Here is a 25,150-nt window from a genome sequence, read left to right on the forward strand (position 1 = left end):
ATGAAATTTATGCAACAAAGGTCTGTCAACCAGACAAATTGAGATTTATTTTTAAAGATTTATTTTTTATTTATTTCTCTCCCCTCTCCCCACCCCCTGCCGCCCCATTGTCTGTTCTCTGTGTCCATTTGCTGCATGTTCTTCTTTTTGTCCACTTCTGTTGTTGTCAACGGCACAGGAATCTGTGTTTCTTTTTGTTGCATCATCTTGTTGCGTCAGGTCTCTGTGTGTAGGGCACCATCCCTGGGCAGGCTGCACTTTCTTTTCATGCTGGGCAGCTCTCCTTACGGGGCTCACTCCTTGTGCATAGGGCTCCCCTACACGGGGGACACCCCTGCGTGGCAGGGCACTCCTTGCGTGCATCAGCACTGCACGTGGGCCAGCTCCACACGGGTCAAGGAGGTCTGGGGTTTGAACCGTGGACCTCCCATGTGGTAGACGGACGCCCTATCCACTAGGCCAAGTCTGCTTCCCCACAAATTGATTTGACTGCCAAAAAAAGCAAAAGCAGCTTTACAATACATTAATAGAAATACACTATCTGGAACACTAAGGGAATAATGTAACTTTAATCTGTATAATTAAACCATATCTGGAGCAGTAGGTTCCATTTTGGGCATACTTTTAAGAGGGTTTAGACAAACCAGGTACATTCAGAAGAGAAGGACCAGATTGGTGAGGGTAATCATATCTTGTCACATGAAAAACAATGAAAAGTTGGGGGGTATTTATCAGGGAAAAAAAAAGATTAGGAAAAGCATAATAGGACTTCCAGGAAGATGGCACACTAGAAAGACATGGGACTCTCTTCTCTTCCAGAAAAATAGCTAGAGGACAGGATGAAACAGCCTGATAAAAGATCTTCTAGGGTTTAGGACACCAGGCAAAGGCTGGACACTGCCCAGAAGAGGGGAATCATAACTGCAAAACTATGAGTTGAAACCAGCGACTGCTACTGATGGCCGTGTCTCCAATGCTAAAGACATTTTAGAATTCTCAGGCCTCTGAGTCAGTTATAGACAAAAGGCGGCTCCAGGGATCCACTACCCCCAAGAAAGGGGAGAGAAAGGGACACAGCCTAAAGTCGTTTCAACTTCTGACCCACAAACTTCTTCTGTTGTGTCCCACCAACCTTCCAGGTTGGTTGGGACCACATCGTTGTTTGCCCTGGGAGCCAGGAAGAGACTGGACAGATCCAACCTTCTTAATCTCTCTCCTTCCAACTGTGCCTGATTGCTGGGGACACATCTCCCCAGGAAAGGGAAGAGAGAAAGGGACACAGTCTCAGGCTGACAGCCTTTGACTCACAAATTTGATCTTCTGTGTTACATGAGCCCTTTCAGGCCAGGTGGGATCACGCAGTTGTTTGCCCTGGGAACCAGCAAGAGACTAAGGAATTCCAGGACTAAAGAGATCTAATACATGTTAAGGGACAAAACAGTCTCTTCAACAAATGGTGTTGGGAAAACTGGATATCTATAACCAAAAGAATGAAAGAGGGGAAGCGGATATGGCCCAAGCAATTAACTCCCATCTACCATACAAAAGGTCCAGGGTTCGATGTCTGGGCCTCCTGGTGAAGGTAAGCTGGCCAGTGTGGTGAGCTGACCCATATGGATTGCTGGCCTATACAGAGTGTAGCCCTGCGCAGGGCTGCTGGCTCACATGGAGAGCTGGCGCAGCAAGATGATGCAACAAAAAGAGTCACAGAGGGAAGCAGATTTGGCTCAACTGATAAGAGTGTCTGCCTACCATATAGGAGGTCCAGGGTTCAAACACAGGGCCTCCTGACCCTTATGGTGAGTTGGCCCACACGCAGTGCTGACACGCTCAAGGAGTACCATGCCATGCAGGGGTGTCTCCCATGTAGGGGAGCTCCACGCGCTAGGAGTGAGCCCAGCAAGCAGAGCCACCCCATGAGAAAAAAGCACAGCCGGCCCAGGAATGGTGCCACTTGTATAGAGAGTTGATGCAGCAAGATGACACAACAAAAAGAGACACAGATTCCCAGTGGTGCTGGCAAGAATGCAAGCAGACACAGAAGAACACACAGTGAATGGACACAGAGAGCACAGGGGAGGGAAGAAGGGGAGAGAAAGAAATAAATCCTTAAAAAAAAAAGAGAGACACAGAGGAGAGACAATAAGGGACGCAGCAGATCAGGGACCTGAGGTAAGAGAATGATCAGGGAAGAGGATGTGGCCCAGTGGTTAGGGCATCCGTCTACCACATGGGAGGTCCGTGGTTCAAACCCCAGGCCTCCTTGACCCATGTGGAGCTGGCCCATGCGCAGTGCTGATGTGCGCAAGGAGTGCCCTGCCACGCAGAGGTGTCTTCCGCGTAGGGGAGCCCCACCCGCAAGGAGTATGCCCCATAAGGAGAGCAGCCCAGCGCGAAAGAAAGTGCAGTCCGCCTAAGAATGGCACAGCCCACACCAAGAGCTAACACAAGATGACGCAAAAAAAGAAACGCAGATTCCCATGCCGCTGACAACAGAAGCGGACAAAGAAAAAAAAACACAGCAAACAGACACAGAGAACAGACAACCAGGGTGGGGAGTGAGGGGAGAGAAATAAATAAATCTTAAAAAAAAAAAAGGGGGGGGGAATGATCACCTCTCCCCCACTCTGGAAGATTCCAGGATGGGTTCCTACAGCTGCCTAATAAGAATATAAGCAGACACAGAAGAACACACAGAGCAAACAGACAGAGAGAGCAGACAACTGGTGGAAGGTGGGGATAAATAAATAAATCTTTGAAAAAAATGAAAAAAGAATGAAAGATGACCCCTATCTCACTCCCTATGCAAGAATCAACTCAAACTGGATCAAAGACCTAAATATAAAAGCCAGGACTATAAAACTACTTGAAAATATAAGAAAACATCTTAAAGACTTTGTGGTAGGTGGCGGTTTCTTGGATCTTCCACCCAAATCACGAGTAACAGAAGAAAGCATAGATAAATGGGATCGCAAAGTTAAACACTTTTGCACCTCATAGGACTCTGTCAAAAGGGTAAAAAGGCAGCCAACTCAGTAGAAGAAAAAATATGTGGAAATCACATGTCTGATAAGGGGTTAATATCCATGATTATAAAGGTATGTTACAGCTCAAAAATAAAAAGACAAACGACCCAATTAAAAAATGGGCAAAGACTTTAATAGACATTTGTCTAAAGAAGAAATACAAATGGCAAAAAAAAAAACACACGAAGAAATGTTCAACATCACTCATGATTAAGGAAATGCAAATCAAAACCACGATGAAGTATTTCACACCTATCAGAATGGCCACAGAACTTCAAGTGCTGTAGAGGATGTGGAGAGATAGGATATACTTATTCACTATTGATGGGAATGCAGAACGGTATAGCCACTGTGGAGGACTGTTTGGCAGTTCCTAATGAAGCTGAATAGATTTGCCACATGACTCTGAAATACCACTACTGGGTATATACTCAGAAGAACTGAAAGCAGTGACACAAATACACACCTACACACCTACATTCATAATGGCATTGTTTACAATTGCCATAAGTTGGAAACAACACAGGTATCCATCAACTGATAAATGGATAAACTATGGTGTATTCACATGATGGAATATTATTATGCAGTGGTAAGAAGAAATGAAGTTGTAAAGCATATGACAACATGGATGAACCTGGAGATACATTATGTTGAATGAAGAACACCAAACACAAAATGACAAATACTGTAAGACTGCGTTAATATAAACTATATATATTGTGTAACACATTATATGATTCCATTTATATAAAATAAAAACATAAATCAATTTATAAAGATGAAATTTGATTAGTGGCTATGCAGGGTTAGGGAAAGCATGTTAAGCAGTATGGAGTTTTTCTTTTTGGAGTAATGAAATAATCGTAAAATTTTTTGTGATAATGAATGCACAACATTGTGATTATACTAAAAGTCATTGATTATGATTTTAGATAGATCATATGGTCTGTGAATATATCTCAATAAAAGGGGAGGGGAGGGGACAAAAGGGGAGAAGAGGGGAGAGGAAGGGAGGAAGGAAGAAAGGCATAATAACTATCTTCAAATACAGGAAAGGTCATGTGGAAGAAGAATAGACTTTTTTTTTTTAAGGAGGTACTGGGGATTGAACCCAGTTCTAAGTACATGGGAAGTAGGCACTCAACCATTATGTTACATTTGCTTCCCCTTGAGAGTTGGTTTTTTCCTTTGTTTGTTTTTAGGAAGTACCTAAAACAATTTGGGATCTCGTACATAGGAAGCAGGCGCTCAATTACTTGAGTTACATCTGCTCCCAAGAAAGACTTTTATTCTACAGGGCTCCAAGGAACGGAACCATGATGAAGAGAGAGAAACTGCAATTATGTTATTTTTGGTCCAAGAGAGCCAAATCTTATCATCAGAGACAGAATGGGCTCCCGCAGGACTGTCACAGAAGGCAAGCACAAACAGGACAACTGCTTATTAAGAAGGATATTGAGTAATCCCAAGCAACAAGGAATTTACAGTACTAAATATTTCAGAAGTCTTCAAGTGGTTCTCATTATTTACTATGCAAAAAATTACCTGTTGTGTTTTCAACAATGCATATTCCCAGGCCCACCCCACAGAGAGATAAATTGTTCTTCACAGATCCTGATTCATAGAGCCAAGGTGGACCCAATAATATACATATTTAATAAGCACTTCTGAGGGACTCCACACCAAGGTGATTTTGATTTAAGTGGTCACTAGAATATACTTCAAAAAATACTATACTAAACAAATTTGCCAACATATGCTACAATGTGAGTAGAAAACTGACCTCATTGATTTAAAACATTCTAAATGTTTATCTGTTTAGCACTTCCAAAAAGCAATACTTCAGCATCAACTAAAACTATGATAATGTTTTCATATACTCTGTCTTTATTTATCTTTTACAAATATTTCCATAAAGAAGTAAACCTAGGCACTAAAAAACCTTTACTGTGCTTTTTTCTCTACAAATAACCTGGAACTGGGTCTAATTTATTAAGCTAAATAAACATTAAAGAAAAAAAAAACCAAAACACTCACCACCCCTTTCTCCACCACTTCTTTTAGTTTAGAGCGTGTCATTTTAGGCTCCTAAAGAGGGAAAAGTGGGAATAAAATAGTCAATGACCTTGTGATTCTTGGATTTCAAAGGCTAACCTTGCTTGTAACTGACAAACTATTTACAAATACCCAAGTGACCTCCTACTACTGAGACATTCTACAGAGAACTCTATTCCATTACATAAAAAGGATGACAGTCAACTACTCACAAACATAGGCATATCTTCTGTCTCACTGATGGCTGCTTTCATCATTGCTACCACATGTTCATTTGTGATTACTTCCTGGAGAAAGATGAAATTTCACTTTAGGCAACAAGGGTTTGTTATCTAGACAATACTCATCTTTCCGTAACTCTGCTAGACATATACAGAAAATAAACAAGTGCTCAGTACTCAAATAGCTTCAGATTGGGTTAGCATGATGAAAGTGAAGAAGGCAGATGCAAGCACACAGCTTCAAACCAACTAGCAGCAAATGGACCAATCTCATTAGTATTATTAAGAATAGGAATGGCTCTCTTAAGTTTCTGAAGTAACTAACAATATGCCTAAGAGACAGAGTAACAAAGAGCAAACGCTGAGCACACTTCTGTGCTGCTATCTATCAAAAAACAATTTTTATATATGTGCAAATGTATATGTCAACCCACAAAAACTAAATCCAAGATCAACATTATCATCTTTGAATCTGCTAAACAATATAGTAAACAAACAAATCAGTGGAACAATTTATCTTCCCAATTAAGTTCTTCAATATGTGTTCAGATTTCAAACTTGTGCTGCGTACAAAGAAGAAAGTCATATTGAAATATGAAATGTTTGTCACCAGTTACCCACAAAATTAGTAATGCACATACCAAGAATCAAGAATTTTCTAAGTAAAATTTGCTTCCCAGGGAACATTTCCGTTACATTTACACAGCTACTCCAGTCTTACTCACATGAAGAATGTTTCGCACATTGACTGCTGTTAGATTGTGTTGTTTGGCACCATCCTCTAAGGTACGGTCAAGCATGTCATCCAGTTTCAGGTCATAAGCCAAAGTTCCTTCTTCTGGACCTCTTCCATCTCGTTTCCTCTTGGTACCCTTTTTCTTTTTTCGCCTTTTTTCACTTTCTTCATTGTCTTGCTCTTCTGCAAATAAACCAAGAGCATCACCAGAATCTCCAAAACTGCTGACCCAGAAATTTAGCCCAGAAAGCCAGCAATAAAAGAAAAAGGAGCTGCCAGCTGTCTGGCCCTGAAAATCAGAGAACACAATGATATGGTACTAGTAGTGATAACAGAAATGGTAATGGTACAAGTAGTAGTAATGATAATAACTAACACTCCCTGAATGTTTATGCCAGGCACTCTTCTCTACACTTTATACATATTAATTCACATTCCTCATAACAAGCCTATGAGGTAGGTACTACTATTTTTCCTACTTTACAGATGAGGAAACTTAAGGCAAAGAGGTTAAGAAACTTGTCCAAGCCAGTTAAGTGATAGAGTCATATTTTGTAGGGAAGCATTCTAGCTGAAGAATCTGCAACTTAATGGGTACTGTATACTGCTCAAAGAAGTCAGAAATCCTAGGCTTGTGTCCCAATCCCACTTAGTAATAAAGCCTCATTTTTAGTCTCAAAATATAGATTTCTGCCCATCAGAAAGGCCATGAAGATTAAATTAAATAATATATATATATCAAAGTGCTTTACAACCAAAGAAATATTATACAAATGTAATTTATCATTATCATACTACTCAATCTAGAGAAGGGAAAAACCAGGATTAAACCAATTTTTAAAAATTCCACTCTCTGAACTACACAAGGAAAAGGGACAAAGTATCTAAAAAGGGAGCACATATATAATTAGACAAAAGAACTTCTTCACTATTAGAATTTGGTAAGTCTTGGAATAAGTTATGATGAAACACCGCAACTAGGTTCTCATCTTTCTAATACTTTTAGACTGCTTCTGTCTGAAAACAAAGGGTTAGAGAAGTGAGCATCAAGAAGACCTTCCCTCCTTAAAAAGATTTCATAACTTTCAAGTTGCTCCCTGGCAAGACCTAGAGAAAAATCAAAGTACAGATTAACATTAATTAGTTTAGCAAAAACAAAGAAAACAAGTAAATGTCCATTATTAAAGAATATGGTACAATTATATTTTGGGCTAAAATCAAGGCACTAAAAATTGTCCTTTTAGGTTCCAGTCAACAAGATGGCAGATTGAACCCCTCCAGGGCCTGTCCCCCCACAAAAGCTTTAAGCAACAAACAAGGGCCAGTAGAACCATGTTTCTCAAAGCTCCAAAAAACCATTAAATGATTGCAGGAACAGGACAAGTGTCAAATCAAGAAAAAGACAACCTAGTAGGAAATCCACAACAAAGATATAAGAAAGAATAAACAAAGTCAGCAAAGTGACAAGGTACAAAATCAACCCACAAAAATCAGTACTCTTGGGAAGTGGATGTGGCTCAAGTGACTGAGCTCCCGCCTACCACATGGGAGGTCCCGCATTCGGTTCCTGGTGCCTCCTGGAGAAGATGAGCAAGGCAGAAAGCTGGTGAGATGGGGAGGCACGGTGAGCTAATACAACAAGATGATGCAACAAGGAGACACAAAGAGGAAACACAACGAAGGACACAACAAAGCAGGGAGCAGAGGTGGCTTAAGCAATTGACTGCTGCTCTCACACATGGGAGGTCCCAGGTTTGGTTGCCAGTGCCTCCTAAAGAGAAGACAAGCAGACACAGAGAGCATGACAGTGAGCGTAAACAACAAGGGGAGGGGGAAATAAATAAATAAACCTTAAAAACAAAAAACAAAAACAGGGATTCCGAAGGGAAGAAAGAGAGCTGAGGGAAGCGATAGGCATCAAAGGTTCTCAAGTTATCAGAAATATCTTCAAAAAAAAATCAATGCCATAATTGCCCAGTAGAAAATAGAGACCGGCTGCAAATTTAATGGGAATTTTATCCAAAGATAGTTTTTCCCCCTTGTGCAGTTATAGATGAAAACTTGGCCTTATGCCTGGTCTCAGGATGGATATCAGAAATTTCACCGTGAAGGGAGAAACATTCCTTCTCTCCTGAAAGAAAATAAAAATTCTGCATCCCATAATCAGAGCCTAGGCAGACAAACTGGCACACTTTTTTGCTCTCCAGCCTCCCTTCTATTTTCTGAGAGAAATAAAACTGCAGACTTGAGTCACAATTCATAAATACTTGGTAGTATTATGTTTCAAGGAATTGGGGGGAAACTACTGAGAAGATAACTCTTAAAAGCTTTGCTTTCACTCATGTAAACAAACTTTATGCTTCTCAATAACACTTCTGTTTTGTAAGTGACCATTAAAATAACAGATCCTTGATTAAAATTCTGTTTTCTTTTCACAACGGTCATTTGGAGGTTTTGGGGGACCCCCAAATGTGGTCTTAGCCACGATACCATTAGGATTTTATTAATGCATTCCAAAGGTTAAAACCTCTTACTTTTTGGGAAGCGAACTTACCCAGTGGTTAGGGCGTCCATCTACCACATGGGAGGTCCGCAGTTCAAACTCCGGGCCTCCTTGACCCATGTGGAGCTGGCCCATGCGCAGTGATAATGCGCGCAAGGAGTGCCGTGCCACGCAGGGGTGTCCCCGCGTAGGAGAGCCCCACATGCAAGGAGTGCGCCCCGTAAGGAGAGCTGCCTAGCGTCAAAGGAAGTTCAGCCTGCCCAAGAATGGCGCCGCACACACGGAGAGCTGACACAACAAGACAATGCAACAAAAAGAAACACAGATTCCCGTGCCGCTGACAACAACAGAAGCAGACCAAGAAGAACATGCAGCAAATAGACACAGAGAACAGACAACTGGGGCGGGGGGGGAAGGGGGAGAAATAAAATAAAATAAATAAATCTTTAAAAAAAAAACCTCTTACTTTTTATAGGGCTTTTAAAAGCAAACACTTGATTATCTATTGAATGTAAACTGAGTCTAAACCCATTAAATGTGACAACTTCATAACTGACCCTGTTTAAGGGTAAAAATTTATCAAGGATTTGCCACATTTTTAATTGCTTTGAATGAAATGGAAACTGAACTGAAGCCAACATTTGGGAATGAAAAGAATTAAATCCATGCCAAAACCTTTCAATATAATAATGATATTTTTAAATTAGAGTTTTTCCCTTATACAGTTGAATGATTCTTTATGTCACAAAAATAGTTTATATTGAAAGGCTTATTTTTCTCTCTAGTCCAGTCACAATGCAGTCATTTTGTCATTAAAAACAGGATGAAAAAAATGTTTAAATATATATTTCAGGTGTCCTAGCCTAAAAAAAAAATGCTCAGGGCAGCAATCATAAATTTGCCTTTGTTGTTTATTTGGATGGAAAGGAATCTGTGGCTGAGTAGATTTGGAAAGATATTGTCAAGCTTTTAGAAAAAAATTCTTCTAAATTAGCCTCTTTTAGGAATTATATAATAAATTCACAATAAAATAATAAAACCAATGAGACTGGGTATATATAGCCATTTTTTGTTATTTTCCATTTTGTCTTATTCTCATGACATACATTTTTAGGTTGGATTACCCTATTCCCTTGAATGATCTTTTCTACCACACTTGAGATTTTCCTGCTTCCCAACTTCCACCCCTAAACGGAACTGTCCAAGTTCCCTTCCAATTTCCTACTATTTTTATATCACCAATCATAAAGAGGTTTTTGCTTACCTTTATTCTTTTATTCATTTGTTTTTAGTGACTTAAAACATTTCTCTTTCTTGTACATTCTATTTCTTCAAGTTATATTAGGTTTTTCTTCCCCCTTAATCCTTCACAAGTGAGGTACTAAAAACCATCTCCCTAAACCTTTCCTTTTATTGCTTCTGTGTTGAGGCTTTGGGGGAGCTACATAACTAGCAGGAGCTGATATGCAGATAAGCTTGTGTAACACGTACTTAATTATACAAACAAGTCTTTTGATAATTACCTCCTGAAATAAATATACCTAAATATACCTCAGCAACAGCAATAGTAATAAAATCCGAACAATCATTTCTTAAAGCTTTTATTGTTGCCTATAATTAGTCTGTTGATGTGATTAAAGTTACTTTTGATAAACCCCAGATTCCTTATAGATAACATTTCCAACAGTTCAAAACTACTTTCAAGCGAAGCGGATTTGGCTCAATGGATAGAGCATCCACCTACCACATGGGAGGTCCAAGGTTCAAACCCAGTGCCTCCTGATCCGTGTAGTGAAGCTGGCCCATGCGCAATGCTGATGCGCGCAAGGAGTACCCTGCCATACAGGGGTGTCCCCCGCATAGGGGAACCCCACAAGCACGCACTGTAAGGGAAGACGCCCCATGTGCACAAAAAAAAAAAAGTGCAGCCTGCCCAGGAGTGGCACCGCACAGAAAGAGAGCTGACACAAGATGACGCAACAAAAAGAGACACAGATTCTCAGTGCCGCTGACAAGAATACAAGCAGACGCAGAAGAACACACAGCAAATGGACACGGAGCGCAGACAACTGGGGGGGGGGAGACGAGGAAGGGGCTAGAAATAAATTTTTTTAAATCTTAAAAAAATATATATTAGAGGGGAGCAGATGTGGCTCAAGAAGTTGAACTCCCACCTCCCACATGGGAGTTTCTGGGTTCAGTTCTTGGTTCCCAGTGCCTCCTAGAGAAGACAAGCAAGACAGCAGCTGACATGAAGGGTTGGCAGGGTGAGCTAATAAAAAGATCTGATGCAAGGAGATGACACAATGAGAAGACACAACGAGAGGCCAACAAGCTGGGAGCGAAATGTGACTCAAGGGATTGGGTGCCTCCCTCCCACATGAGAGGTCATGGGTTAGGTCCCCAGTGCCTCCTAAAAGAAGACAAGCAGATACAGAGAGCGCACAATGAACAGATAAGAGAGCGGACAGTGAGCACAAACAGCGGGGGAGAGGGAGAAATAAATAAATAATTTTTTTTTAAAATTAAAAAAAAACACATTAGAGGCATACAACAGCAGAATCAAAGTGATAGAAAAGAGGGCAAGTGATACAGAAGACAGAAGAGTGAAATAGAATAGAAAGAACAGAGAGAAAAATGGAAAAAAACAGAACAGGGGCTCTAGTAGTTCAAAGACAGCATGAAGGGCAACAACGTATCTGTCATAGGAGTTCTAGAAGGAGAGGAGAAGGGAAAAGGGGCAGAAAGAGTATCTGAGGAAATATGGCTGAAAATTTCCCATCTAATGAAAGAAATTAATTTATCACAGCATACCACAATCAGAATAAACCCAAATAAACCAACTCCAAGACACACATAACTCAGAATATCAAGCGCCAAAGATAAAGAAAAAGTTCTGAGAGCAGCAAGGGAAAAGCAAACCATCACATAAAAGGGACACCCAAGACTTAGTGTGGATTTCTCACCAAAAACTGTTGAGCTACTTGAGCTAACAAACAAGTTCAGCAAAGTGGCAGGATATAAAATCAACACACAAAATTCAGTAATAGTTCTGTACACTAGTACTGAACTGAGGAGGAAATAAAGGGGAAAAAATCCATTTACAATAGCAACAAAAAGACTCAAATACCTAGGAATCAATTTAACCAAAGATCTATAGGACCTATATTCAGAAAACTACAAAACACCGCTAAAAGAAGTCAAAAACCTAAATAAATAGAAAGACATTCTGTGTTATAAATTGGAAGATGTCTATTCTAACCAAACTGATTTATAGATTAAATCAAATACCAATCGAAATTTAACCAGCCTACTTCACAGAACTAGAAAAGACAATTACTAAATTTATTTGGAAGGGAGAGGGCACCCAAATAGCAAAAAATATCCTAAAAAAGAAGAGCAATGTTGGAGGACTCTCACTGCCTCACCCTGAAACATATTAACATATTACAAAGCTACAATGGTCAAAACAGCCTGGTATGGGCATAAAGATAGACACATTGATCAGTGAAATAAAAGTAAAAGTCCAGAAATAAAACCACACCTCTACGGCCAACTGGTTTTTGACAAACCTACCAAGTCCATGTTACTGGGGCAAAACAGTCTCTTCAACAAATGGTGGGGGAGAACCAGATAACCATATCTTAAACAATGAAAGAAGATCCCTATCTCACTCCATATACAAGAATCAGCTCACGGAGCAGGTATAGCTCCATGGCTGAGTGCATGTTTCACATGTATGAGGTCCCGGGTTCAATCCCTGGTACCTCCAAAAAAAATCAACTCAAAATGGATCAAAGACCTAAATATAAAAGCCAGGACCATAAAACTGAAAATTTACATAAACATCTCTAAAATTTTATGGTATGTGGTGGTTTCTTGGATCGTACACCCAAAGCATGAAAAACAAGAGAAAAAACAGTATAAAGACCTCCTCAAAATTAAATACTTTTGCACCTCAAATTACTTTGTCAACATGAGGAAAAGGCAGCCAACTAAATGGGAGAAAATATTTGGAAATCACATGTCCAATAAGGATTTGATATCCATTGTATAGAAAGAGATGTTACAACACAACAATAAAAAGACAAACAACCCAATTAAAATTTGGGCAAAAGATTTGAATACACATATTTCAAAGAAAAAATACAAATGGCAAAAAAAAAAAACATGAAAAAATGTTCAACATCAATAGCAATTAGGAAAATGCAAATCAAAAACTATAATGAGGGTGGGGGGGTGGGGTTGAATGGGACCTCACATATATATTTTTAATGTAATATTATTACAAAGTCAATAAAAAATTAAAAAATTTAAAAAAAAAAAAAAAAACTATAATGAGACATCATTTCACACCTATTAGAATGGACACTATTAAAAAGACAGAGAACTACAAGTGTTGGAGAAGATGTGAAGAGATACGAACATTTACTCATTATTGGTGGGAATAGAGAATGGTACAGTCACTGTAGAGGACTGTTTGACAGTTCTTAAGGAAGCTGAATAGAGATCTGCCACGTGATCCAGCAATACCACTACTGGGTATATACCCAGAAGAAGTGAGAGCAGTGACACAAATAAACATCTACGCACTGATGTTCATAAAGGTATCATTCACAATTGCCAAAAGTTGGAAACAACCCAGGTGTCCATCAATCTAAGAATGGATAAACTGTGGTATATGCACATGATGGAATATTATATAACAGTAAGAAGTGAAGTTGTAAAGCATATGACAACATAGATGAATCTGAAGGACATTATGTTGAGCAAAGCAAGTTGGACACAAAAAGACAAACACTGTATGACTGTGCTGATGCACGCAAGGAGTGCCCTGCCACGCAGGGGTGTCCCTGCGTAGGGGAGCCCTATGCACAAGGAGTCCACCCCATAAGGAGAGCCACCCAGCGCAAAAGAAAGTGCAGCCTGCCCAGGAAGAGCGCTGCACACACAGAGAGCTGACACAAGATGACACAACAAAAAGAAACACAGATTCCTGTGTCACTGACAACAACAGAAGCGGAAAAAGAAGATGACAGCAAATAGACACAGAGAACAGACAACTGGTGCCGGGGTGGGGGGGGAGGAAAGGGGAGAGAAATAAAAAATAAATAAATCTTTAAAAAAAAAAGAGACTCACCATAGACCCAAACACACAAAAAGATTGGAAGTAAAGAATGGGGAAGCAGATGTGGCTCAAGCAGTTGGGTATCTGCATACCACATGGGAGGTCCTGGGTTCGGTTCCCAGTGTCTCCTAAAAAAGAGAAGCAATACAGTGAGCTGACGCAGCAGGTTGGCACGGTAAGCTGACACAACATGAACCAACAAGATGATGCCAAAAGATGACACAACAGGAAACACGGGAAACGAACTTGCCCCAGTGGTTAGGGCGTCCACCTACCACATGGGAGGTCCGCGGTTCAAACCCCAGGCCTCCTTGACCCGTGTGGAGCTGGCCCATGAGCAGTGCTGATGTGCGCAAGGAGTGCCGCGCCATGCAGGGGTGTCCCCCGCATAGGGGAGCCCCACGTGCAAGGAGTGCACCCATAAGGAGAGCCGCCCAGCGCGAAAGAAAAGTGCAGCCTGCCCAGGAATGGCGCCGCCCACACTTCCGGTGCTGCTGACGACAACAGAAGTGGACAAAGAAACAAGATGCAGCAAATAGACACAGAGAACAGACAACCGGGGTAGGGGGGAATTAAATAAATAAATAAATCTATTAAAAACAAAAACAAAAAACAGGAAACACAATGAGAGACACAGCAAGCAGGGAGTGGAGGTGACTCAAGCAATTAGGCACCTCCCTTCCACAAGGGAGGTCCTGGGTTCAGTTTCCAGTGTCTCCTAAAAAGAATACAAGCAGACAGAGAGCATACAGCAAGCAGACAGCGAGTGCAAATGAGGGAAGGGGGGATAAAGAACAAAAATTAAAGCTTAAAAAAAAAAAACCCACAGAAAGTGAAGTCTAGAAAAAGATATTCCATGAAATAGTAACCAAAAAATAACTAGGGTGGCTATACAAATATCAGACAAAATAGACTTTAATGAAAAACTGTTGTAAGAGACAAAGAAGGACACTACATATTTATAAAAGGTGAAATCCACCCAAGAAGAAATAACAATCATAAACATTTATGGACCTAATCATTGTGCCCCAAAATACACGAGGCAATACTGGCAAAACTGAAGGGAGAAATAGACAGCTCTATAATAAAATTTGGAGACTTCAAGATAGTACTCTCATTAATAGATAGAACACCTAGACAGAAAATCAGTAAGTAAACAAAGAACTTGAATAATATGATAAATGAACTAGAACTAAAGAGACATATACAGAAAATTGCATTCCAAAAACAACAGGATATACCTTCTTCACAAGTGCACATGCATCATTCTCTAGGATAGACCACGTTTGGGTCACAAAACAAGTGTCTATAAGTTCAGAAAGCTTGGAATCATACAATGCATCTTCTCTGGCCATAATGGAATGAAGCTGGAAATCTATGACTGGCAGAGAACTGGAAGAGCTATAAATGTATAGAAGTTGCATAACACTCAAACCATCAGTGGGTCAAAGAAGAAACTGTAAGGGAAATGAGTAAATATCTTGACACAAATGAAAACAAAATACAACATACAAAATCTTAAGTGCTGAGAGGGAAATCTGTAGCCCTAAAAACTTATATTAAAAAAGAACTAAAATCAAAGATCTGACTGGAACACCTGAAGGCATAGAAAAAGAACAGCAAACTAAACTCCATAGCAAGCAGAAATTAAGAAATATCAAAGATTAGAGCAGAGGGGAGCAGATGTGGCTCAAGTGGTTGAGTGGCCACTTCCAACATGGGAAGTCCTGGGTTCAGTTCCTGGTGTCTTCTGAAAAGACAAAAACAAACAAGCAAAACAAAAAGACCAACTCGGGGAAGCCGATGTGGCTCAGTGGTTGAGTTGCGGCTTCCCAAACACAAGGTCCTGGGTTCAATCCCCAGGGCTTATTACTTAAAAAAAAAAAAAGATTGAACAGAAATTAAAGAAACCTCAAGAATGAAAAAAAACAATAGAAGAAACAAAACCAAAAGTTGTATCTTTGGATAAAATAATAATTCAAAATAAAATTGACAAACCCTCAGGTAAACTGACAAAGAAGAAAAGAAAAATGATGCAAATAAAATCAGCAATGAGAGGCGGGCACTAATACTGACCCCACAGAAATAAAAAGGACCAAAAGAGTATACTATGAACAACTGTATGCCAACAAATTCAGTAACCTAGATGAAATTAACACATTGCTATAAACACATGAACAACCTACACTGACACTAGAAGAAATAGAAGACCTCAATAGATGAATTTCAAGTAAAGAGACTGAATGAGTCATAAAAAACCTCCCAACAAAGAAAAGCCCACAACCTTCACTTGGTAAATTCTACCAGTCATTCAAAGAAGAATTAATACCAATCCCGCTCAAACTCTTCAAAAAATTGAAGAGGAGAGAACACTATCTAACTCAGTCTATGAGGCCAAAATCACCCTAATACCAAACCCAGATAAAGATACAACAGGAACAGAAAATTACAGACCAATTTCTCTTCTGAATATAAATGCAAAAATCCTCAACAAAATACTACCAAACTGAATCCAACAGCACATCAAAAGAACAATACACTGTGAACAAGTAGGTTTTATCCTAGGTTTGTAAGGGTAGTTCAACATAAGAAAATTAATGAAATACTTCACATAAGCAAAAAGGGGGAAAAACACATGGTCTCCTCAATTGACACAGAAAAGGCACTTGACAAAACTCAGCATACTTTTTTGATAAAAACACTTAGAAAAATAGAAACAGAAGGAAAATCCGTAGCATGGTAGAGGACATATATGAAAAAATCTACAACTAACATCATACTCAATGGTGAAAGACTGACAGCTTTCCCTCTAAGATTTGGAACAAGACAAGGATACCCACTGTCACTATGGTTATTCAACATAGTACTAGAAGTTCCAGCCAGAGCAATTAGGCAGGAAAAAGAAATAAAAGCTATCCACATTGTAAGGGAAGAAGTAAAACTTTCACTGTTTGCAAATGACATGATTCTATCCATATATAGAAAATCCTGAAAAATCAACAATAAAGCTAGTAGAGTTAATATACAAATTCAGCAAAGTGGTGGAGTACAAGATCTCTGATCAACTAGAAGGCATATGAGAACTAGGTCTGTTTTTTTCATGTCCAACATTGTTAAACTATGGAAATTCTCCTAGTCAGCGGCTGAGGTTGCAAGTGCTGGAGTGCTTTGGGCCTCTGCACTGCTGCTGTGGGCCTCCCCCTGCCAGCCAATAAATAACTGCAATGCCTAGTCACCAGAAAAGACTGGGCCCATTTGGGGCAATAATTTTTTCTAATGTGCTGTTCCCTGAAAGGACCCAAATGTTAGGGTCACCTTCTTCACTATAATTTCTGGAAAAAGCTCAAGTCGTTGAGTACCTGCTTCCCATGTATGAGGTCCTGGGTTCTCTCCCCAGGACCTCCTAACAAGAAAATAAGGGAACAGACAAACGAAAAAAACAACTCTCATTGGGGAATGAATGTAGTTCAGTGGCTGAGCACCTGCTTCCCATGTACAAGGTCCTGGGTTCATTCACTGGTATCTCCTAAAAAAAAAATTCCTGGATTTGAGATTCTCTTTATAGAAATCTGGAAGAAAATTTGACAAAACCTTCATATGAGGAAACTGATTAGAGAATGTCTATATCACTGGTGTTAGAGTACTTGACTTACTTTCTTATATCAAGTGCATGTCATGAATTTCTAATAAGTTGACTTTCCAGAAAGCAAAATTTACTTTTAAAAGGTTAAATATAGGGAAGTGGACGTGGTTCAACTGACAGAGCGTCCATCTACCATATGGAGGGTCCAGGGTTTGATCCCCAGGGTCTCCTGACCCATGTGATGAGCTGGCCCATGAGCAGTGCTGCCACGCACAAGGAATGCCATGCCACACAGGGGTGTCGCGCGCAGGGAAGCCCCAAGCACAAGGAAAGCCGCCAAGCATGAAAAAAGTGCAGCCTGCCCAGGAATGGTGCTGCACACACAGAGAGCTGACTCAGCAAGATGATGCAACAAAAAGCGACACAGATTCCCAGCGCTGCCTGATAATGCAAGCAGACACAGAAGAACACACAGCAAATGGACACAGCAGACAACAGGGGAGAAGGGGAGAAAAATAAATAAAATAAATCTTTAAAAAAAAAAATGAAATCGAACTTGGCCCAAAGGACAAGGCATCCGCCTACCACATGGGAGGTCCGCAGTTCAAATCGGGGGCCTCCTTGACCCATGTGGAGCTGGCCCATGCGTAGTGCTCATGTGCGCAAGAAGTGCTGTGCCACGCAGGGGTGTTCCCTGCGTAGAGGAACCCCATGCGCAAGAAGTGCGCCCCACAAGGAGAGCCACCAAGCGCGAAAGAAAGTGCAGCCTGCCTAAGAATGGCGCTGCACACATGGAGAGCTGACACAAGATGACGCAACAAAAAGAAACATAGATTCTCGGTGCTGTCTGACAAGAATAGAACCGGTCACAGAAGAACACACAGCAAATGGACACAGAGAGCAGAAAATTGGCGGGGGGGGAGGGAAGAGAAATAAATCTTAAAAAAAATTCCAATATATTGTACAATCCAAAAAAGAACAGATAATTCAACTATTTCTTATTCTGTTTTAGAACTCATCTTTTATCTTTATTTTTTTAAGTATCAGAACACCACTGACTCTAAGAATTCTAAGAAGCAGAAATAAAAGAATTTTAAAAGGGAGCTTACTTTTTCAGACTGGAAAGATAAAAAAGAAAATCTATCTTTTCCTTCCATTAGATGACAAATAACTTGGGAAGACGGCTAAAATCAAGATATTCCCTGAAAAGCAGACAGAATAATATAACCAATAAATTGAAAGCAAAATGCACTGTAGAAAAGTAGATGAGGGGAAGCAGACTTGGCCCAGTGGTTAGGGCGTCCGTCTACCACATGGGAGGTCCACAGTTCAAACCCCGGGTCTCCTTGACCCGTGTGGATTTGGTCCATGTGCAATGCTGATGTACACAAGGAGTGCCCTGCCACGCAGGGGTGTCCCACAGGTAGGGGAGCCCCACGCTCAAGAAGTGCGCCTCGTAAGGAGAGCCACCCAGCACGAAAGAAAGCACAGCCTGCCCAAGAATGGCACCGCCCACACGGAGAGCTGACACAACAAGATGACGCAACAAAAAGAAACACAGATTCCCGGTGCCGCTGATAAGGATAGAAGCACTCACAGAACACACAGTGAATGGACACAGAGAACAGACAACTGGGGGGAAGGGAAGGGGAGAGAAATAAATAAAAAATATATCTTTAAAAAAAAAAGTAGTACTTAACAGCTCTGTCAAGTAACAAAGCCAGGTCTTCTGCTTCTTGCCATGACAAAGTCTCTTTTCAGACTTTCCTGCCAAAAACATCTATAAAATCAAGATAAAATATATAGAACATCTGACAATATTGGAGAACAACTACTGCAGGTATTATTTAGAGGCAATGATCCTTGAAAGCAGGGAAGTACATAGGGAGAACACAAGCTGAAAGCAGCGGTTTTCAGACTGCAGGCTGCCAGAGCAGCTGGGACTGAGGAGAAAGACCCTACAGAGGAAGAAATCAAAGAAAAATGACCAAAAAAACACTTCTCCGTAAGATACTGGCAGACTCTTTTTGGTTTTTTAAAAGATTTATTTACTTATTTCTCCCCACCCCTTCACTGTTTGCATTTGCTGTGTCTGTTTGTTGTGTATTGGTCTGCTTTTATTTTTATTTTTTTAGGAGGCACCAGGAAAACAACCCTGGAACCTCCCATGTGGGATGGAGGCGCATAATCGCCTGAGCCACCTTCACCTCCTGCTTTGTTGTATCTCTCATTATGATTTCCTTCCTTATGTCATCTTGCTGTGCCAGCTCGCTGTCCTGCTGCTCATCTTCTTTAGGAAACACCAGGAATTGAACCCGGGACCTCCCATGTGGTAGGTGGAAGCTGAATTGCTTGAGCCACATCTACTTCCCTGGCACACTTTTAAACTGTACATGCACAGGATTAAACTCCAAGAAAACCAGCAGGAGACAGCAGCTGGGAACTAAAGAACAAAAGCAGATTTTAACACTCCTCCGTGCTGGGAAGACAGAGGGAAGGCCTTGACAAACATGTAGATTTTGTCAGTTGATACCACAAAAGAGCCATGCTTTAGGAATACAGGCCATACCCTAGAAATAAATTGAAAGTTTAAATTGAAAGTAAAAATAATTGAAAGTTTAAATAAACTACCCTTAACATAGCATGAAACCAACCCTTGGCAGAATTCAGGTGATCCTTCACAATTATCTGCCTTGCCAGAAGAAAACGTAACCCTCTTTGGAGGAAGGTAACATCATCAAAGCTTCTAGAACTCTTCACTGGTAATGTCCAGGATCTAATAAAAAATTTTTAAAAAGTAATATACTAAAAACAGAACCAAATGCCCAAAACAAGAGGAAAAAGAAACAGGTAAAAAAGACTTACAGATAATTCAGATAGTGGGGTGTATATACAAAGGATTTAAAAATAATTGTAACTTATAAAATCCAGATAATTAAGGAAAAGATGGAGAATTTCACCAAAGGTCTAAAATACATACGCACATGAAAAAAGTCAAACTGAGGCAGTAAACTGGTATTAAGAATTCAATAGGTGTGTTTAAGAGATTAGACACAGCAGAATAGAAACTGGTTAACAGGAATACAGAACAGCAGAAATTAGAGCAAAGAAAGAGAAAGAATAAGAATATTAAAAAAAAATAATATATATGGAACAGAATGAAAGGTCTAACATACATGTAACAGGAGTGCCGAAGTCAAAATGTTAAAAACCAAAACAGAGAAAATACTAGAAACAACAACAGAAAAATAAGAAATATTATTCAAATAAAAACAGGACTGATTGCTGACTATACAACAGAAACAAAGGAAACCAGAATACAATAGAATGCATTTTTTAAATGTTGGGTGGAGGAGGGTGGGGAGTGCCAACTTAAAAGTCAATATCCAGTGAAAATACTCTTTAAAAATGAAGGCAAAATTAAGGTTTTTTTTTTTAGACGAACAAAATCTGAGATAAATCACTGATAAACAGACCTGCTCTACAAGAAACGCTAAAGTGGGAAACAGACGTGGCTCAACTGATAGAGCGTCTGCCTACCATATGAAGGGTCCAGGGTTCAATACCCAAGGCCTCCTGACCCATGTGGTAAGCTGGCCCACACGCAGTGCTGCCATGTGTAAGGAGTGCCGTGACACAGAGGGGTGCCCTGCATAGGGGTGCCCCATACGCAAGGAGTGCGCCCGCAAGGAGAGCCGCCCCGCGTGAAAAAAGCACAGCCCGCCCAGGAGTGTAGCCGCACACATGGAGAGCTGACACAGCAAGATGACACAACAAAAGAGATGCAGTTTCCCAGTGCCACCTGACAATGCAAGCAGAAGCAGAAGGAAACACAGTGAATGGACACAGAGAGTAGACAACAGGGTGGGGGGGGGGGGGAAGGGGAGAGAAATAAATAAAATCTTAAAAAAAAAAAAAAAAAAGAAATGCTAAAGTAAATTTTCAAGATGAAGGAAAACGATCTCAGATGAAGAAACCAAACTTCAGGGAGGAATAAAAAGCACCAGAGGTTAACCATGTGATACATATAAGTGAAAAGTGACTGGTTAAAATAATATTAAATGGGAAGCAGATGTGGCTCGAGTGATAGGGCTTCTGCCTACCATCTGGGAGGACCTGGGTTCGATCCCTGGGGTCTCCTGGTGAAAAAGAAGAAGAGAAAGTGTGCCTGCATGGTGACCCAGTGCCTGCATGGTGCACTGAGTCCCCATGCTGTGAGCCAGTGCCCGCACAAGTGAGTCATGCAGCAAGATGATGACACAACAAAAGAGAGATGAAAGTGAGAGTCAAGGTGAAGCATAGTAGAAACCAGGAACTGAGGTGGTGCAGCTGGCAGGGAACCTCTCTCCACATCAGAGGTCCCCATGATCAAATCCCGGTGAATCCTACAGGAGAAAAAGTGGAAAAGAGAAGAAAAAAAGAAATAGATATAGACGCTCACACAGCATATGGACACAGACAGCAAAAACAGCAGGGTGGGGGAGGGGAAGGGGAAGGGGGAAAATAATAAATCTTAAAACAAAATAATATTAAAATGTTCTATGGAGTTTTAAACATTTGAGGAGTAAAAGGTAACATCAACAGCACAAATGGCAATAGTAGGTAAATGGAGTTAAAACTGTTGTAAATTAAGGTAGATGGTAATGTTTTCAAGGATGCATGTTGATAATTTATGGACAAGTAAAACAATAAAATAATGTAAAACTAAAAAGCAAATAGATATGAAAATTAGGAAGACAAAAAGGACTTGATTAATCCAAAAAATGAAATAAAGAAGGGAAATAAAGGAAAGTAGAAATAAAGGAAGGATAAATAAGAGATGGAAAAAAGAAAACAATCATATCAGAAAATATATGAACTATAATTTTTTTTTGAGGTAGCTGGGACTGAATCCAGGACCTCATACATGGGAAGCAGGCACTCACCCACTTGAACTACATCCTCTCCATTACATTAACTATAAATAAACACTCCAATTACGAGACCATGATGTTCAGACTAGATTTGTCAAAAAAAAGAAAACCTATGCTATTTATAAGAGATAGAAATTAAATATAAGGACACTAGGGAAGTGGATGTGGCTCAAGCAATACTGGGCTCCCATCTACTATATAGGAGGTCCAGTGTTCGATTCTCGGGGCCTCCTGGTGAAGACAAGTTGGCCCACATGGAGTGCTGGCCCACACAGGAGTGCTGGCCTGTGCAGGAGTGCCGGCTCGTGCAGAAAGCTGGTGCAGCGAGATGACGCAAGAAAAAGAGACACAGAGGAAAGACGATAAGAGACGCAGCAGACCAGGGAGCTGAGGTGACGAAAGAGATTGAGTGCCTCTCTCCCACTCCAGAAAGTACCAGGATCAGTTCCCGGTGCTGCCTGAAGAGAAGACATGCAGACACAGAAGAACACGCGGTGAAAGGACAAAGAAAGCAGTGAGTGCAAAAACAATGCCGCAGGGGGGTGGGGGTGAGGAATGAAGAAATAAATAAATCTTTATAAAAGGGACACTAAAAGCTTGAAGAAATAGAAAATATATACCATGCAAACACTAATATCATATAAATACAAAGTAGACTTAAAGCAAGAAGAAATAAAAAGCAACATTTCATAGTGATTAAAGAGTCAATCCAACAAAAAGATATAACAATTCTAAATCTGTAGGTACTTGATAATACATCTTAAAATATATAAAACAAAAACTGAAGGAAAAAAAGGGCAAAACAAATCCATTAGAAATGTTAACAAATCTCAAACAGTACCTGATATAAGAAGCAAATAAAGAAAGATATAAAAGATCTAAAGAAAACCTTAACAAACGTAACTAAAATACATATTTAGAACATTACAGTTGATTTAGAAGACATAGAAAACACCCACAGGGAAGCGGACTTGGCCCAGTGGTTAGGGCATCCGTCTACCACATGGGAGGTCTGTGGTTCAAACCCTGGGCCTCCTTGACCGGTGTGGAGCTGGCCCACGTGCAGTGCTGAGGCGCGCAAGGAGGGCCGTGTGGAGTAGGGGAGCCCCACATGCAAGGAGTGCGCCCTGAAAGGAGAGCCGCCCAACACAAAAGAAAATGCAGCCTGCCCAGGAATGGCGCCACACACACACACACACACGGAGAGCTGACACAAGATGACGCTGTTGGAAACTGAGGCACAGTGGCCTCTCAAGAAGAGACGTGCTGTCTCCATGGCTAAGCTTGCAACCTAAGGAATGCAGTAATTAAGAGTTCCCAGCAAATGGGATGAAGCTGTTAAAGGCTGAAAGAAAAGATGAGCACATACCTTTTGTAGTGAATAGAACACTTAGACTTTGTACCTTGAGATAAGATTTTTTTAAATTCCTTAGACTATGGGTAATGCTGATAGTTAATACGTGATGACACGGTAGGCTATGTGTTTATGCTTATTGGCATATAGGCTATGTATGCCTGCTTCTTGGCACCTACACTGGGGTATATATAGAGCCCCTTGTAAACAATAAAGTTGTCTGAGGAGTTATTACTCACAGACCCCTGATCCCAGCTCTCTCATTCTTTTTCTCTCACTCTTTCTTTCTCTTTGTTTCCTTTTCCCTTCTCTCTCTCTTTCATTCCCGATACCCTTTGGGTCCAAATCTCCAACAGACGCAACAAAAAGAAATACAGATTCCCATGCCGCTGACAACAACAGAAGTGGACAAAGAAAAACACATAGCAAATAGAAACAGACAACGGGGGGGGGGGGGGGGGGGGGGCAGGGAAGGGGAGAGAAATAAATAATCTTAAAAAAGAAAACACCCACAAAATGAACCTTCTTTTTAAAGGCATATGCAACAGACCAAATACTAAATAAGTCTCAAATATTTTCAAAGGTCAGAAATCATATGGTATATATTCTTTGACCACAGTGGAATTAAACCAGAAATCACTAAAAGAATTTGTTTTGGGTGGTAAAATACATATAATGTAAAATGTGCCATTTTAATCATTTCGAAGTGTACAATTCAACAGCATTAATAACATTTAAAATTCTGTGCAACAACCACTACTATCCATTTCTAAAATTTTTCATCACTTCAAACAGAATCTCTGTACCCATTAAGTTGTAACTGCTCACTTCTCCCTCTCTTCAGCACCTGGTAACTACTACTCTTCTTTCTGTCTCTATGTTTTTCCTATTCTAGATATTTCATGTAAGTGAAATTATACAGTATTTGTCCTTTTTGTGTCTGGCTTATATGACTCAGCATAATGTTTTTCAAAGTTTGTCCATGTTGTCACATATACTGGAACTTCATTCCTTTTTAAGGTTAACTAATATTCCATTGTGGGTATATAAACTACATTTTGTTTATCTATTCATCTGTTGATGGACAGGCTTACTATCCAATAACTTGTCCAGAGCTCTACTACAGAATGCTGTGGGAAAGCAATCAAGTCACAGCTGCCTGGGGCAAGGTACTGCTTACTATAGGACATACAGCACCGTGCCTGGACCTTGAGGAAACTGCTTCTTAGGGTAGGGAGGACATTCATATCTGTGTAAACAGGAAAATTCCCCATGCCACACAAGCATGCCCAAGATAAGACACATTCACAGAAAGGACCAGGGAAGCTCCTATGATTTGGCCTTGAATTGTTCTCTCCAATTAATATATAGGCAAATTCTGAAGGAAAACACTCACAAAAGTCACTCTGCAAAGACTGGAAACGGTGTTTTTTTTTTCCTTTCTTTTTTTTGGTCTGCTCCTGGAATTCAAGGAAAGTGTTCTAGAAGACACACACTTAATGGGAAGCAGAGTTGGTCCAACGGATAGGGTGTCCGCCTACCACATGGGAGGTCCAAGGTTCAAACCACGGGCCTCCTGACCCATGTGATGAGCTGGGCCACGCGCAGTGCTGATGCACACAAGGAGA

General features: G+C 40.4%; 1 protein-coding gene across 7 annotated transcripts in view; it reads right to left on the bottom strand.

Moving 5' to 3' along the window:
• The window catches only part of GON4L (gon-4 like), a 111,033-nt gene that overhangs the window by 65,405 nt on the left and 20,478 nt on the right, over positions 1-25,150 (bottom strand). For all 7 annotated transcript variants that reach the window (XM_058309849.2, XM_058309848.2, XM_058309847.2 and 4 more), the window contains 3 exons: positions 6,031-6,224; positions 5,297-5,371; positions 5,067-5,117 (listed from right to left, as the gene is read on the bottom strand). In XM_058309849.2, coding sequence (XP_058165832.1) covers positions 5,067-5,117; positions 5,297-5,371; positions 6,031-6,224 — 320 coding nt within the window. The remainder of the gene's footprint in view (positions 1-5,066; positions 5,118-5,296; positions 5,372-6,030; positions 6,225-25,150) is intronic.

This window comes from Dasypus novemcinctus, chromosome 13 (assembly GCF_030445035.2).
Source record: "Dasypus novemcinctus isolate mDasNov1 chromosome 13, mDasNov1.1.hap2, whole genome shotgun sequence".
Classification (NCBI taxonomy): domain Eukaryota; kingdom Metazoa; phylum Chordata; class Mammalia; order Cingulata; family Dasypodidae; genus Dasypus; species Dasypus novemcinctus.